Source organism: Platichthys flesus, chromosome 12, assembly GCF_949316205.1.
Source record: "Platichthys flesus chromosome 12, fPlaFle2.1, whole genome shotgun sequence".
NCBI classification, from domain to species: Eukaryota; Metazoa; Chordata; class Actinopteri; order Pleuronectiformes; family Pleuronectidae; genus Platichthys; species Platichthys flesus.
Genome location: NC_084956.1, coordinates 16558053 through 16575038, shown reverse-complemented (window position 1 = coordinate 16575038; position 16986 = coordinate 16558053). Strand labels below are relative to the sequence as shown.

The following is a 16986-nucleotide window of genomic DNA, read 5'->3' as shown; positions in this document are numbered from 1 at the left end:
GTGACGGTAGGTGGAAGCTTCCCCTCCTCATAGTTAAAGAACGGACAATGTTTGAATGTGTGCTTGTAAAAAGACAGTCAACATCAAAGGCCGATGTGTTGTAGTTTAGAGAGTTATTTAATGATAAATGAATCTGGGAGAATAGTAGGACAGGCCCTGGCTCTTTTCACATCACCTGACCCACAGAGAAAATCAGATCAGGATCACAGGATCAAGTCGTTGAACTCCAGGGCCAGAGAGAAAGTATGCATGTCAGGGGGAACTGGGACACATGCAGCCTGCAGACGGAGAGTTGAGAACCTGGTCAAGCCTAACACACATGCCCACGTCTCTATTCACTCTAAAATGAAGGTCCGTGTTGGTATGGCATTCCACGCATTTGTACCTGATCACACATTCCATTCCAGAAGGTGTTAGCAATGCACTATTAGGTTGTTTGTCAACTGCCATTAAATCAAGAAGCCTCTTATCATGACCAAGTGTTGGGGCAATTTCTTTCCAAGAGCTGTTTGACCTTAAAATCCTTCAAAAGGTGGTACAAATGTAGGTAACAGTGGACCTCCTCGCACGGCCTCTCTGAAAAATAAGCATTCAAGTTGTAGGTCTTCTTCTCTTCTTTGCAACCGTGTACCTAGAGCATGGGCAGTCAGCCTTAGCAGACCCCAACGGAGTAGAAGACCAGAAAACAAAGAATTTGAGATGTAAGAGTTTCTCCCGACATCTACACATTCATTTCTCAACAGGTCCTGCAAAAATCTATGTGCAGTCCTGTGTATAATGAAAAGTGGTGTCCTTGAACAAAGCAAACCCCTGATCATCAGTACACAGCTGGAATGAGTTGTTGCTTTGTCCTTCGTTTGGAGTGAATCTGTTAAAAGTATTTTGAAGTACCTATTGTCAATAATTTAACCTCTTTAGGGAGCATCTGAAGAAACTGGACCCTCGTTGTGACCCTGACCTTTATCCATTCATTGCACGTTTAAAGCTGACAGAGTTCTGCATGGGAGCTCACACTTCCATCTGTGGTGGCTTAGAACCTGTGGTTCTCCTTCACTTTGAATCAGGTCAATGCTTCTTAGAGTCCATCTGCATTGAAACCTGAGCAGATCTTTGGGGGAACTGTGACCTCAGCTTCTCTCTTGACCCTCTAACCTCCCTCCACTCTCCCCTTCAAGGTCTGATGTTCACCAGCTGCCAAAATGAACCTCACTCCCGCCTAAAAATTAAGGTCTTCATTAGGACCCTTCTAGAAGCTTTTAACCATGTCACCATTGTGACGGTTATTTATTAACCAACCCAGCAGCAGCACATGGCAATAACATTTTATGTGAAATACAGTTTGTGGACAAAACCTTCACTCATTATTTCCAGATGTGACATGAAAACGGAGGAGGTAGCTGATGAATGTAAACCTGTGACCATTATGGTTTTCACTGGTCAGCTATGGTTTCTTGCCATTGCTTTGGGACACAGCTAAACTTAAAGTCTTCTAAAAGACCATAGTGTATCATATTTAAGACTTATGTCAAGTATTACTCACAAGAAGAAATGTCAAAGTCCAATAATTACTTATACATCCCCATAACTGAAGGTAAGATGAAGTAGGCGAGTAGGAAATAACCCTAGATATGCTACATTATTTTACAGACTACAGCCGGAGATACAAGGTTTCCAGTCTTTCCCACAGTGTATTGAGATAGTCTGACTAAGGGTTTGTAGTCGGTTGCATGTTAGTCTTGTTTGTGGTTTTATTACAGTGTGCTTATATCTGTATCGTAGAGAAAGAACTACAACATTTACATTACAAAACTATGCATGCTGTCAAAACATTTGTGTTAAATGGACTTTTACATATTCAAGACCTAACTTAATGTAATGGTACAAATTCTTTTATGTTTTTTGAACTTTTAAAGTTGAGACTTTTTAAGACCCATCAGACCCCTGCTAGGCGAAAAGTTAAGTCGTTTTCAACTGCATCTTCCTCTGCCTCCCAACGCCCTGTGGCACCTACCACTAAGAGGAACATAATTAAAACATGAATGTAGCCGTTATTATGTTGCCACCCTAAAGGTATTCATAGTAAGTCAACTGGGTCTCACTTGGCATAGAAACAAAGCCAGAGATCACTCCCATAAATGTTCAGAAACATATATTTCCAAAGTAAACCAACTACGTACCAAAATATGGTACAAAGTAATGACTTCAGGAAAACAGACAAGTCAAGAGCCAAAATGGCGACTTCAAAGTAAAATTTCTTAAAAAAATAACTAACACGAGCGTGTGTTTGTGAAAGTGAGTGTTTACAGAGGGAAACACGGGGCAAGGGCCAACAGCTCTGGGAGGATCCGGTCCCGTTGTACGGTCTATAATACACTCAGCATATTCTGTGACGGCCTCTCACCGTTTCCTTGCACTGGGGGAACTCGCTCATGTTTAATGCCTTTTGAACTGCCAGAGTTTCAGTAAGAGTTACACTGCCAGAAAGAAAAAAAAAAAGATCAAACAAAAGGGAAGGGGTGGAGGAAAAGCTGCAGGACATCCAACTCTTGCTGTTGTAAGAGATGAGAAACATTTGTGCGGGTGTCTCTGAATAGATGGGCCTGTTTAATTCATGACCAGCATCTTTCCCCACGAGGTGTTGTCAAGTTTAGCCCGACTGGCTAGAAATCACAAGAGTTACTTTTTTCTATTAAGCTGCCCTGTTGTACGGAAAACTGCTGTTTTCATTAGAATGCAGTGATGTTCTCGCTCTTAAAAGATTGAATTAAAGTATAGCAGCTTTTAAATGTAAAAAAATAATCTTATTTGGGTTTAATATTAACTACTGTCAATAAGGATTGGGTACCGAAGTTCGGTGCCAATCTGGTACCGGTTGCTACAGGTTCCGGACCGGATTGCATCCTGAGCTATGTACTGAAATACTTTTCCTGCTTACAGTCAACATCAAAATCACGGGACATGTTAACATTACACTTCTACATGGCTTTGGCAGAATGTAACATTAGCTAGTCTCTACCTAAAAACACAAGTTGACAACGAAATGCCTAAAGCCAAGTAGTCAGACTGTCGCTGTCTTTTACATGAAAGGTTTTTGACTCCGGGAAGTGCAAGGAATGATTTAAGTTCAAACTTTGAACGGCAAACTTGATGAAGCACCTGGTGACGCACAAGATACATCTGAAAGTGTGTGGGCGGACCTAGCCCCGGCGGTGGGGAGACAATAAATGACGAAAATGAAAGAGCAGTGCATTATTGAATTATTTTGGGTTATGCTTTACTTATGTTTTTTGTGTAAATTTGTTAGGTGTTTTGCACTTATCTATATTTGTATATTTAAGTTAAGTACACTGTTACAGTTAATGAGTTATAATCAACTTCCACTTGGCCTCAACAATGAAAAAAGTTCTCATCATTGAACTTCCGTTTGGGATTTCTTAAAGAAATCGGTTTAGGCAACGTTTAGGCACTGGAACAAAACAACCACAAAATGCATCAATTTAGAATCGATATCAGAAAAAGAAACATAACCCAACCCTACACTAAGTGAGTCATGGTTGTGACATTTCATGGAAACAATATCCAAAATGGAAAGGGAAACATTGCAGTTACAACCGGCACACGCGTCTCCCCATTTGACGTCTGCACGTAAAGAATGCAGCAAGGCATATTTGACTGTCACTCAACCTACATAGAATTTCAAACATTGCGTTTTTCTAAAAGCAGACAACAGAGTATAGTATGTTTGCACTTCCAGAGTCAACGTGGTGGGTTCTTCTGCTAAATGTTCGTCACCATCGACGTGTTCAAAGAGCAAGAGGGAGGAATATAAAAGCAGAGGGAGGAAGCCAGAGGTGAACCCACGGCTCGTGTGTCATCTGACCTCATTTTAAGATGGACCTGAGAGGTTGCAGGGGAAGGCAGGGGTGTACCTTTCACTGCAACCTTTTCTTCGCTTCCTCCAAAATGACAGGACAGGAGGGCGCGCACAAAGGCAGAGTAAGACGTCTGCCTGGAAACCATCCACGAGAGATGAAAGAGCCATGGTGAAGTCATGGTGCAAAAACGCAATGAGCAGAAATACAAGACTCTTTGAATAATGGCCGAGCGTATTCTTTTGAAAAAACAGAAAGAAGCATCAGATGTGTTTTTTTCTGTTTGGTTTCCTCCACAGTTTGTCAAAGATGACACGCACCAGGACAAATGAATCACTCTCTTTAAAAACACAGACAGATATGTGCCCACAGGTGCATGACCCACATGTGTGTCACACACCAACACATGCGCACACATAAAACAGCCTTTCCTGTTGGGCGTCAGTCTGCGTTTACATATTCTCCAGATTCCAGAGGCAGTGAAAGCCCTGTGTGTTCGGCAGCACGAGCCCCCCCCCATCTGCACCACAGGAAGTCAACAGCCAAACAGCCGCCAGCCTACACCCGCCACGGCTGTTGTCCAGACCCTCAGGGAGACCTCAGCCTTTGCCCTCCATTCTGACCACACACACAGAGCTGAGACCCCCTGTCACGCAGTTCAGAGTGAGGAAAGACAGGACATCTGTCTGGGTTCTTACCTGGATGAGGACACAAAGCAGCGGGGAAAACTCTAACCTGGAACAGAGGATGCTGTTGGGACCCTGATCTTCCCCTGACGCAACGCCAGGAGGAAACAACCACAACAAAACATCTACTTCCTCTGCCTGCTCTTCCTCTGAGCAGAGGTCAGGCACTACAGTGGCATTTCTATATGTGGTCACCTCAGCAGATAAGTACAGGAAGCACTGTCCTGTGCTCCCAAATCAACAAGGCTGTGTTAGCTGGCTGCACCTGCACAGAGCAGCCTATTGTAGTGCTGGGTATTATGTTTGTCCTCTGTGGGGATTGAACAATGTGGGGTTTCTGAGGGCAAATACTGATATTGTTGACGGAGGCTGGTAATAGCAGACACTGATAACAATGTCTGGAATTAACTTTTCATTCCACCCACAGACGATGTAAAATAATACCTGCCAGGAATTATTTACACTGGCAGGTATTATTACACTAGAACAAGACTGTACTGCTGTGAATATCTTCAGTTGAATCTTCAAAAAAGACCTGATATACAAAAAATACTGCAACACAAAGCTGCTACAATTATTCATTTCAATGATCAGCAGCAAATTAATAATCATTCAATAATTTTGGTTAACCATATTACTGTTTAAAGACTTTATTTTATTCTAAAATTTGAAACATTCAATGATTTTATTCTACCTACATGAAAGAAAAAAGATACGGTTGGGCGTTGGACAGTTGGGTGAATAAAACAAAAGGTTTTTTAATGTCATCTTGGAAAGTGTGAAGTAAGAAAGGTTTTCTGGAATGTTGTAGTCAAAATATGTAATCAAGAAAATTTACTGGCAAAGTAATTCCTTCTTTGAGATGAATAAATGAAGGCCGAAAAGGCTTCGTAAGCCTTATGTTATAGTTCTTAACAATATTAGAATTGTATTTCGCATTTACAATCTAAATACTGTGGGACCCCCTAATGTAAAATAAAGAACAATGTTTTTCCAGATCTTGTTCACACACAATTAAGTTTGAAAGCAACAGGATTGATTCAAGACGTTATATAGTTGATGCATTTAAGTCTTACAAGTCAGCTCAGATAATTTCCAACAAGTGAGTTTTTGATGGAAAACTTTCCAAGTACATTTACTGTTTGTTTTCAAGCCTATGCTGATAATTTATCCTAATGTGAAAAAAATCCAATAAATACAAAAACAAAAGATCAAGTTTGCCACTCAAGTCCTTCAACAGTAGACTGTCAGTTAATAAAACTTCCATGGATACCCAGAATAGACTCTTTACATTAAAGACAAATGTTGCAGTCAGAGAGTAGTTTTCTTCAAATAAACTGTTCAACTGAGTTTGAATTAAACACCACAGGCAGCTTCATACATTACATCAACCTTCCACATACCAGCTACAGTAGGGTGGAAGGATGGAGGGAATAATGCTGGACAAACAGGAAGCACCTTCATGTAGCAGATGTTACGGGACTAACGTGTAACCTCTTGTTGCACTGGTGAAAACAAATCATCACACAAACCAACAGACAAGGTTTTCTCTCTCTATATGAAACTCAGCGGATAGAGATTGAAAATGTTCTGGTGGCGTTTTGGTCAGAAATGGGCAGACGACCTATGACCCTGATACAGAGTGAAGAACCAGACTACTTCGTGTCAGAACAGAGTATGAGGCAGAAATACAATGCATTTCAATACAAACCCAACTTCACAGATAGAATAAAGCACCAATGTGACCCCATTTTAGCTGCCACTCTATACACAGTGTTGTTTCCCAAACACGGAGCAAAGAGGTGCCGTTTCACCAAAACCTCTTCATGCAGAGAACCTACTTGGTTATTCTGCCTGCTGCGCCATCCAACTGTCAGAAGTGATAGAAAAAACACTGCAGTCTGGCTTAGAGCAGACACAGGGGGAGGTTCAGATAGAGGACAGCAGAAAGGAGGACGGGGTTTAAAAGGGATTCGGTAGTTGGCATAGTTTGTGAAACTGGAACGAAACATACTGAAAAGGAGCGAGCGAGCGGAGGGTGAAACACAGTGCGAGTAAAGCAGCAACACGGAGGGAAGCAGATGAAGCTGGAGAGGATGGCCAGATTGTTTAACATAATTAAAACCACAGAAAATAATGACGCCGGGCCGTGTAATGGGCTTCCCTCTCTCTGCTGTGGTTCTACTAATTCAGAACAACAGCCTTAATGTACTAACGCCGTAACAGACGTCAGGTCAGCAGAGGTTTCCCAGGGTGATTATGTAGCCATTAAATAAATCTACTGAACGACCAACTTCACTGAGACATTAGAGACGTAAAAGGGACATTACATATAGTAAAAAGAGAAATTTACGAAGTGATACCCTGTGTTTCCCACTGAATTGATTCAGACTCTGTGACAGGTGCACAAAGTGAGAGGGATGTTAATGCGCAAGAGAAGTGCTGTAAGTGCAGATGTGGGTGCGTACACAGCTGCAGATGAAACGATGAAGTCTGACTTTCTGTGTGACGGTAAAATCTTTATGGACAAGCGGGTGAGCCTGCAGAGACAGTGAGCATGAGGCAAATCGCTCCACAAGGAAATAAACTGAGCAAAACACCAAGTTTAAGAAGTTATGAGAAGTGTAAAATATGAAACTGTGGCACAACAAATTAAAATATGGCAGGCTGCTACCGTCTATGTAGTTAATGGGAAACACTGCCATATCAGGAAATCTAGGTCTAAACTATGTTGTTATTCATATTTTCTTTTCTTTCTCAATTTAAAGAAGCCACTAAAGGATGATGTTAATAAAAAAATATTTTTTTTTTGCAAAATGAAAATAGAACCAATAAGAATACAGGTTAGTCAGCAAACGTAAATAGATAATGAGGTTAGAAAAACACAGGTTAGAGATTTATAAAAAAAAAAGTACAGATGAAAAGAAGCTATTCCACTTAAAGATGTGCAGAAGCCAAGGAGGGTTTTTACTTCTACAGATGACACAAGGCTCTCTCTTAAGCCTGCACAGACGCACTCCATCGCATTAAACCAACACATTCTTATGGCTGCTTGCTGGAAAAACAAAGAAACCAGCCAATGGGATGTATCGTGAATTCATTATGTGCGTTTCCTTGATCTGTTCATTTCTTTGAAAGGTACAATTTCACAGAAAACCTCGTCAAGAACCACTGCAAATTCTTCCTTTGTGAGAACAGCTGAAAAGTGCTCCCGCAGTGCTCGGGAGAACACGAGCGGCAGTGTGATACTTGGTTCACATTCAAAATGTATGAGCGAGGATTCAAAAGGAGCTCTTAAAACAGTCACAGAGGCTGTGCGCCAAGATAAAGTCGCCGGCTTCACTTATACATCTCGCTGCTTCCATCGCACACTGTAAACCCCGGCTGTGCAGGTGTAGTCAGGTAGCAGGAACAGGAGGTTAACACTGCCCACGCTGCCATGGAGACAGATCTGGCCCTACTGTGGCCTTTGAGCTCTGCTTCAACCCACAAGGAGAGAGAGAGAACACAGCATAATGAGGAGCAGTGCCGAACACAACAAAGAGCAAGTAAACTGGATGATACAGTAAATCGGCACAGATAAGAGAACATTTAAACTACTCATAGAACATATATTATCACCAAACAACAACTGGGCCCACTGTGGGGTCAGTTGTAGCCAGCTGACCCCATTCATCTGCGGATCAAACAGGGGCGAAGGCCCTTCTCATTGAACACCAGTGGCCTTTTCAGCCTGCTTAAATCTGCTGGTGTTGCTGGGAGGAGCCAGGCGCTGATTGAGAGCTGCCTGGTGTCACTCTGCCTGTGGCCCGTTGCTATGATGAGTTCATTCGGCCCCGGCACACAAAGAGTTAATGGCTGTTGGGATTATGCAATGGCATGCCAGACGCCTTTCTCCTCTCTACCCTCCTCCCCTTTAGAAAAAAAAACGGCCCAAGCCAAATTAGGCATTCTTGCACGTTTCCATCAGATGCGTTTGAATGCGGTGGCAACGGCGCACATGCTTTGGCATCGACCCCGGGAGCAAAACTGTGTTTTTTATATTCGCCCTCAGCAGGGCCTCACACCTGCCCTGCAGGGGGAGCGGTGTCATCCCGATTTACAACCCCCGGAGAGGGTGATATCTACACAGTGTCAAACTAGTAAAAACATCTGTATTCATCATTTTAAGAGTGAACATGAAACCACAGGTTATCACTGATAGCTGATAAGTGACCCGGCTACAGGAGATAGAGACAGGGTTTAATGGTTGAAGACGGTCAGCAGATGTCAGATAAGAGAATTAAACATGTCAAAAAAAAAAAAAGATTAAGGCAAATGAACAAGGGAAGTTATTTCTATGTATTAGATTTATTAGATCATAACTTCCTTTATCTCTACTCCAAATCTATGTTGGTTTTTACATCACTTAGGACGGTTTATCGGTGTCACGGATGTTACAGGATTTTACACATTAGGGAAAATGTACTTGATCACAAAACTTACATTGGAGGCTATGAACATTTTATTGACACCATTATATGTCAGTATCGCTATGAAAAATTATATAGAGAGCCAAACAAGGATTTGATCAACATTTCCCACTATTACCTTTCACTGAAGTGAGACCAGGCCCCACCTTATAATCAGTCAAAATAACAAATTTACATGTGGGAGTTATTTATTTTTGCATTAAATCAAATTAAGAAGCTTTGAAAACATTGATTTACTCCATAAGACATTTTAATGGATCTTGCTAAAACTCACCAGGAGGGCAGCAAACCTTTTTTTCCATCATCAATTAACCTGCTGAACAATTCACAGCTAATTCATAATTTGTTTCATCAGTAAAATGTTAGAAAATAGTGCGTAATGTCCGTAGAAACCTCTCATACCTCAAAGAGACACGCTGTACTTTGTCGGACCATGAGTCTAGATGATGTGTGAACAACAATGGATGGTTTCAAATTCTCTCTTTTCAAGAAGTAGGAAGGAACCAGAAACTGATTGTCTGTTTTTCTCACAAAATAGAAAATAATTATTTGATCATAAACAATCGTTGCCGATTAACTTTTTGTTGATTGATAAGTTGGCCAGCAATACTGAGCACTATTTGGAAAACTAGCCATTTTAAGATATTCATCTAAAAAATAAACGTTTGGGTTAAGATCATTTGTGTTTTGCGTTACAAAGACGATAATTTGAGGACCAAAGCTCCTCTGGCGTAGTACCTCACCGGAGCATGACAACAAGTAATTGGAAACGCCACAGAATGAAAAAGAATAACTTTGATGGGGGCAACACAACAAAGTCAGCAGCAATGGCGGGTTGGGGTAGAGGCTAACCACTCCCCCTCAACCCCCCCACTCCCAGCCCTCCAGACAGGAGACAGAGCTGTGCAGGCAGGCACCAAGTCAATAAACAACAGAGATCCATCCAGACGAGACGGGCAACCACGAGGCCCAACACACCAACTAGGACAGGAAAGAGAGACGGAGATCTACAAGGACTGACTTCAATCACAACCACAGGGTCCAACGGCAGAGCCAAGCACAACCACCAGCACATGAGCCAACATGCATGCAGTCCATCACACACACACACACTGCAGCTCAAGTACATGGGTCATTAGGTGCAGTAATCATCATCTAAAGCGGGTTGCTCCACTCTCACAGGCCTTTGTTTATTTGGCTGCACATGAGGCCAACAGGGGCCACGGGAGCAGTGCTTACTGTGAACTGTGGTTATTTCATCGGGGGAAATTCAGTCTTCCTGCACAAATCAGCAGGTACGCCTTGTACAGTCACACACCAAGTATTTAATGTCCGGGCTTGGAAAATATTAACCGACAGAAAATCGTATAAGCTGTCATATCCTCCTCTCCTTTATAAATCTCTCCCCCAGGGGTTAGGAGAGAGATGTTTCTGGCAAACACGGATCCATACATTCAAAAACTATCCTGATCAACACACGTTAGAGACACTGTGGAAAGAAACTAAAAATAAGACGAAGCTAAGTGAATTAAGTTTTTTCCCTGTGACTCACCCAATTTATTTCAGTCATGAGAAAAAGTCCAGTGAGGACAATTAGAGAAAGACAAGAGGGAGGAGGTTTTTTTTTTTATTATTTCCTGTCAATTTAACCTTTATTCCCTCTTGTCTGCTGCATGTCCTGTGGAATCGGTTGTGGACACAATCTTGTAACTTGCCTTTGACACAGTCTTTGCTCAGTTAAATATCATCCTATTGAGACCATTGTGAAAATGTTGGGTTCCAATCTAAAAGGCACATTGGCGATCCTCTTTTACGGCTCCTCCATAGGGCCCGGTCACACAAATGGAAAAAGTTCAGATGCAAATCTCCACTTTCTGCTCCCTTCCAATATGTGAGAGAGAGGAGGCGATTAGGACATTTTCCTCCTGTGGCGAGTCGAATCACAGCGTGGCTTTGTTGGAGTTCAACTTGGACACACAATATTTGCATCATATTCGCGGATGTGTGACCGTGCCCTTAGTCCACCTTCCTCCACCAAAATCTTTTCAAAGTTGCACACTTGCTGGAGGTCAGTGAACCAAGAGGATGGGGGTGCATCATTAGAAACTACGGGAACCCCAAATCCACGATGCCGCCCGGCCATGATTGCAATTTCTGAGAGAATGCAAGAAGATCCTCCCATGGGAGTAGAGCTCTGTGTAATGGAGCGGGAGCAAACGGCACATACCAAACGGCTGAGAAAGATGACACAAGTTCAAAAGGGTTAACCTACAACCTGAGTAAACATTGTCTGATAAATGATCAGAAACAAGAGCCATGGGAGACCTTGAGAAATCCTACCCCAGTCGCACAACCTGTGCTACCAGTCCAACCTTCCTATGTGAACAAACAAACCGAGAACCAGATCTTCCTATTTGATTCCATTTATCAGCCTCTTTTCAGCTCAGTGCTTTGTTGTGTTGTCACGCTCAGCCCTTTGAGCACAGCTAGCTTTAGCTGTCCTTGAAACTGCCCATGATAATTATAATAACCAACATCTCTGCCTCATACAACAGCCTCCAGAGTTCCAGCACCACACTATTGTCTTCTACAGAGCTACAGAGACGAGGGTTCATACAGCAAAAGACCAAAAACAAATCCAAACTGTATGATGTAAGCTAATCCGATATAACAGAACAATCAGGAATGGATCAACATCAAGATATTAATCATGATGTTTTTCAGAAACAGTATCTGGTGTGAGGAAATCTCAATCTGTAAACTGGTCCAGCTGGTTATTCGGCTCACGTCGCTTATTACTGACTCAATAAATAATGAGGAAAAAATAAAGGACATGTTAGAATTTACTAAGTAACACTGTTGTCAGTACATTTCATCTGTACACACACATATATATTGCTTAAGTAACATAAAGATTAATCAAACTGTTTAAAGCAATGCTTGATTGTTTTGAGACACATTACCACACCTTTAATTATTTTCAAAGTATTTTTTTTAATTAACATTTTTGAAAGTATTCTCCCATGTTCTCATAGAGATGCTAGTAAAGTAGTAAGTATTATATATGTAATGGGCCATTTTCAGTGTTGTCTGGCTTTTCATAGACCCAACAATTAACTGGCTGATTTAGAAAATAATTAGCAGAACAATGGATACTAATCACAGCCTTAAAAAGCTAATGTTAGATTGACAAAGTGCAATATAAGACCCCCCCCCCCCAAAAAAAAAAGAGTGTTACAGGGCTGTTGTACTGGGACATAGAGATGTTCATATGTAACATGAACCCTGCAGCACTTCAGGGAAATAAACAAGATGTCAGAATCAATTGATCGAAGGGATGAAAAAAAACACGACACAAAGGACCAGATCAGAAAACAGTAAGTTACTTGAATGTATGAATAACTTAAGGCGGTTTGCTGCTTCAACAGCCATGCGTGAAAGATTCCAATCTGAAGCTGTGCTCTATATTCTAATCCACTGAAATATATATATTTAAAATAAATAACAATGAGGCTTTTTTATTTCCAAGATTATTGTCCAACACAGGAACGTAAAACACATGAGCCTGACAGTAACAGACTCAGTTTATTGCTTTATTGTTTCCTCTCCTCTGAATCCAATAATTCCGAGAATCTGAACCATGGAGCATCTAAGCAGCCTGCAGGCACAGCGGGGTTAATAGGAGCCGAGCATATGGATTTTAAAATAAAGCAGCGGCAGGTGGGCATGCCGACAAAACATCCTGCAAAAAAGCTCTGATGGTTTCTGTTTAGAGCCGCACTCAAGATCCCGAGATGATACGGAACAAATGCTTCATGGATGTCCTAATAGAGGCAAGCGGAATCAGCACACCTACATCTGGGCTTATAATGTTGATAGAAGAACAAATCTGATACACAGATCCAATACTATCCAGTGGGATTTTCTACAGTTTCCCTTGATGGATGAAGACAGAGAGACAATTCCTGAGGTTATTTGAGTCTGGATTTACTGGGGAAGAAATTTGACTACACATCTTTGAATCATCACGGGGGGGATTATCTATTTTTATGCAAAGAAATCCAAATTTTCATGCACAAAGGGTCGTGAAATGCAGATCTCCAGCTGCATGATGAAGGAATAAAGTGGAGAGTCTGAGAAGAGGCATGTGTTTAACATTTATACGTCTAACGGAGTATCTCTGCAAAATTATATTTCTTTACATAAATACTTCTGGAATCAGGAATCGTCTGCGATGAAGAAGATGGGAAAATGTGAGAGGAAGGGGTGGGAGCTATGAGTGGGCGGATGAGAGAGATGCTGCATTAAAATGATGGACATCAACACCATACGTGGTTTCCATGTGATCTGAGAGCGGCTTCATAGCTCGCTGCTGATGAGATACAAATAGAAACCAGATCCAGACATGTGAAGAGTGGGTGAGAAAAACAGAGTGATTGCTGTAAACTAAAAATAAAAAAAAATCTGGGTAAATGTCACCACAGTGGCCGGATCATGCAGATGAGAAAAGCCCTCCGGAGACATGGCGTGTTTGGTGCGGACAGCTTCATTCTGGGTTCAAAGCCACAGTAAAAACTTGCCCTCGTTCGCCTGCCACTTCTGGCCTTTGCCGTGATTTCACATATTTCAAAATACATATGGAGGACATTTCGAAGGCCGCCTAAAACGTAAAGCTGCTGTGATAACCCGGCCGGCCTCGATTCATGCATCCAATAAACACAAACCCACAGCAGCCTGCGTAACCCCTGCCGCCTGCACACAGAGGACACATTCATCCCTAAGTGGGCACCATGAGGAGACTGGAGGTGGAGGGGGGGGGGGGGGGGGGGGGGGGAGCAGCAGACACACTTCAACTTAAAGGAATTCTTCAGCCACTTTGACTGTCATGGCCGTGTTGAAGGCGCAGGCAAACACAATCAGCGCTCGCTTGCGTCTCAGTCCGCATGCGGAGATCAGATAAAAGTGAGTGAGTTTTGACATGATGAGCGGTGAGTTAATGAGCCTGATCCTTGGCAGGATAGGAGCATTCCTGGCACCCAAACTAGGGAGCAATGTTTTCTCCGTGGCTTCTCCTCTCACCCTGCAGATTGGGTTATGAACTTTTGGGAGGCCTTGACCTTGTAAGGAGGGGGGGGGGGGGGGCTTCACATAATTTGTATTTGTCCATTGCAACAGTGTGCAAGCAGGAGCCCAGCCTAGCTCTCCATCCGTGCACACATGAATGGCACCCATGAGGGCGCACAAAGCAGGGGCTCGGGAGGCCAGCTCAGACAGAGTTATGAATATGATAATCAGAAATGGCGTATCCAATGTGTTGTGTGGGGACGGGGAGTGGATTCCCCCTGGGAATGCATAAGAATGACAGAGCAATGGCTGCCATCAGAGGAAGATGGAGAGCTGCCATCCCTCTGCTCCTCATCCCATGTGGAGGTGGAGGAACATGCAAACACGCGTGTTGTGAGACAGTGTGAAACAGTGCCGGGCTCTTTGGATGCTGCTTTGATATCGAGTCCTTTGATTCTCCCTTTTTTCCGGTGAAACTTCATTCAACGTTAGGGTGGAAATAATCTGCCATTTTGAGGACAGACCCCTCAACCATGCAGTTGTTGTTGTTACACCCCCCTCCCCACCACCAAATGGGGCTAATGGGGGAGGGGGAGGTGTGGATGGGGAGTTGGGGAGCCCCCCCCACTCCTCCATTGACCCCAAAACAAAATGTTCTTTAAATCCCCAAAATGTGAACTTTACGATTTTGATGTGAACCTATAACAACTGATGAGACCCAACTTTGACTCGGGTGCTCGAGCCGCTGCGCTCTCACATCAGGCGGGCACCGACTACAACTTCCCCACAGCCCTTTGGAAAAGCGTGGAGGTCAATGTCGGGTCTGTCTGTTGTTTTAATGGGGCTTCTGTCTAGTTTAACGGCATCTCACCAACAGAAACAAGCGCTAGTGTGTGTGTCTGTGTATGTGTGTTGTGTTGGAGCTGTGTGCGGTAGTTTGTCACCAACCTTGGAGGCAGATGAAAACAGCGGCGAACATCGGATCCACCGGTGGTTTTCTCCAGCGAGACGCCGCGGGGTTCCTGCCGCCTTCCCTCCGCCGGCTCTCGCTTCCTCCTGCTAGATCCATGAGCGTCCCGGTGATGTGCTGCTCCCCGGTGTTGCGCTCTCCGACTGAGGCTGGAGGTAGAGCGGTGGTGGCGGTTGTAGTCGTGGGGAGCTCCGGTGTGTCACCGTGTGCAGGTAAGCTAACCCCCGTTACCTGCGCAGGTCCGCCGGGTGGAACTAAACCACACGGCTCGGCTCACCTGGTGCTTACGGAGACAACAAGCGGGAAGCAGGCGGGAGCATGCGGGGCGGACGCGGCGGTTTGCAGGCCGACCTCTCGGGCGACTTGACGAGTCCCCGGGAGCGAGGAGGGGGAAAGCCGAAAAGTTTTGAGCCGAAGTCTAAACTTCCAAGTGTCGCACCGGGCAGAGTGTGAGTTCAGCCCCGCGGTGGTTCACCACAGCCCGCTCCGTGTAGTCTACGTGTGGCCGCGTCCAGAGCCGCAGAGCAGCGGGTCAGATGAGTGTTGGTCGCTGCTCTCGCTCCTCCGGCTCCGCGATGTTCCACAGTTTCCTCCCACTGAGCCATTTCACACCCGCGTCGAGCGCCTGCACATCGCCTTCACAATAAAAGTTAGAGGCACTCACTTCCTCTGCGTTGGCATTGACTTGTTAACAACTGTTCTTTTGACATTTTATTTGATCGTTGTTGGATTTTACTTTTGATTTTGATTTCATTATTTTTATTTGTATTTGATTCTAGCAGCCCTCTTTGTGCCCTTTCAAGACAGTTAGTAAAAACACATTTATAATGAAAACGTCCATCAACCAAACTATTTCGACTTATAGCGACTGAATCTAATTTTTAACTTGTCCTTTCCCCTCATATTTTCACTTTATTAATATGTTCAATATTAATCTTTTTTTGTCCCACTTTTATTCTATTGCATCGGTTGAAATAAGTTTCTATTCATAGTTTTTATTTGCTATATCACACATCAATGTTTAAATTGTACAACAAAGACACAACACCTTCCATAGTTCAATTTAGTCCATAGTTGGGTGTAGACCGAAAGGTGTTTTATTTTTAGATCAAAGCACTGAACATCCGGTGTGAATCTGTGTATCAGTAGTGACTTGACGCGGGCTCACTCTCTCCCTCCTGTGCAGCTTCCGGTGCCCGTCCTGACCTGGGATAAGGAAGACAACACTGCGACCCCCTGGTTCAACATGATCAGTGTCTCCTTCCACTCCTCACATATCCCATCATCATCATCATCACCAGCATCATCATAAGAATAACAATAATAATGTGGAATTTAATTTGGTCCCTGTTAAAGAAAATTAGTCTAAATTAGTTTGTATATAATAATCTCAATATCTATAACATCTTACTATTTAACTCCTTTGTATACATATGTCTAAGAGGTATATTGTGACCAATACCAACTGACTGTATAATATTACTGGGATTCATACACAGTCGCAGTGTTTATGATTAATCCTGCATGAATGCACATTTCTATGACAGGTCCCTGATGACCTCAGCAGCCCAGTGGGTCCTGCCCGTGCAAACACACCAGTATGATTACATGGGAACGGGCCCTGCTGGCACCACCGGTAGTGTAATACTCTGAGCGGGACTGGTGCCATGTCACTGGTCCGTCTGGCACCTGTGTGACTGTGGCTCCCAGTAACGTGCAGTCAGGCTGACTGAACGATTAAAGGGTCAGGGGAAAACCGGATGTTATAAGGTGCTGTGTTTAAAATGATAGTCAAATCCGACAGCCACATGCATTATTCTGTGTGTTTCTGATGGAGGAGGGAGTGTTTGAGCCTGAGGGAGCAGCTCCAACCTGCACACTTCTCTCCTGTGAAGTTTCTGAGGGCACAGAGTTAACTCGTG

General features: G+C 43.4%; 1 protein-coding gene across 2 annotated transcripts in view; it reads right to left on the bottom strand.

The window, feature by feature from the left end:
- The window catches only part of ptk7b (protein tyrosine kinase 7b), a 75934-nt gene extending 60294 nt beyond the window's left edge, over positions 1 to 15640 (bottom strand). For both annotated transcript variants that reach the window (XM_062401485.1, XM_062401486.1), the window contains exon 1: positions 15043 to 15640. In XM_062401485.1, the coding sequence (XP_062257469.1) occupies positions 15043 to 15163 (121 nt within the window). In that variant the 5' untranslated portion in view covers positions 15164 to 15640. The remainder of the gene's footprint in view (positions 1 to 15042) is intronic.
- Positions 15641 to 16986: the final 1346 nt, after the last annotated feature.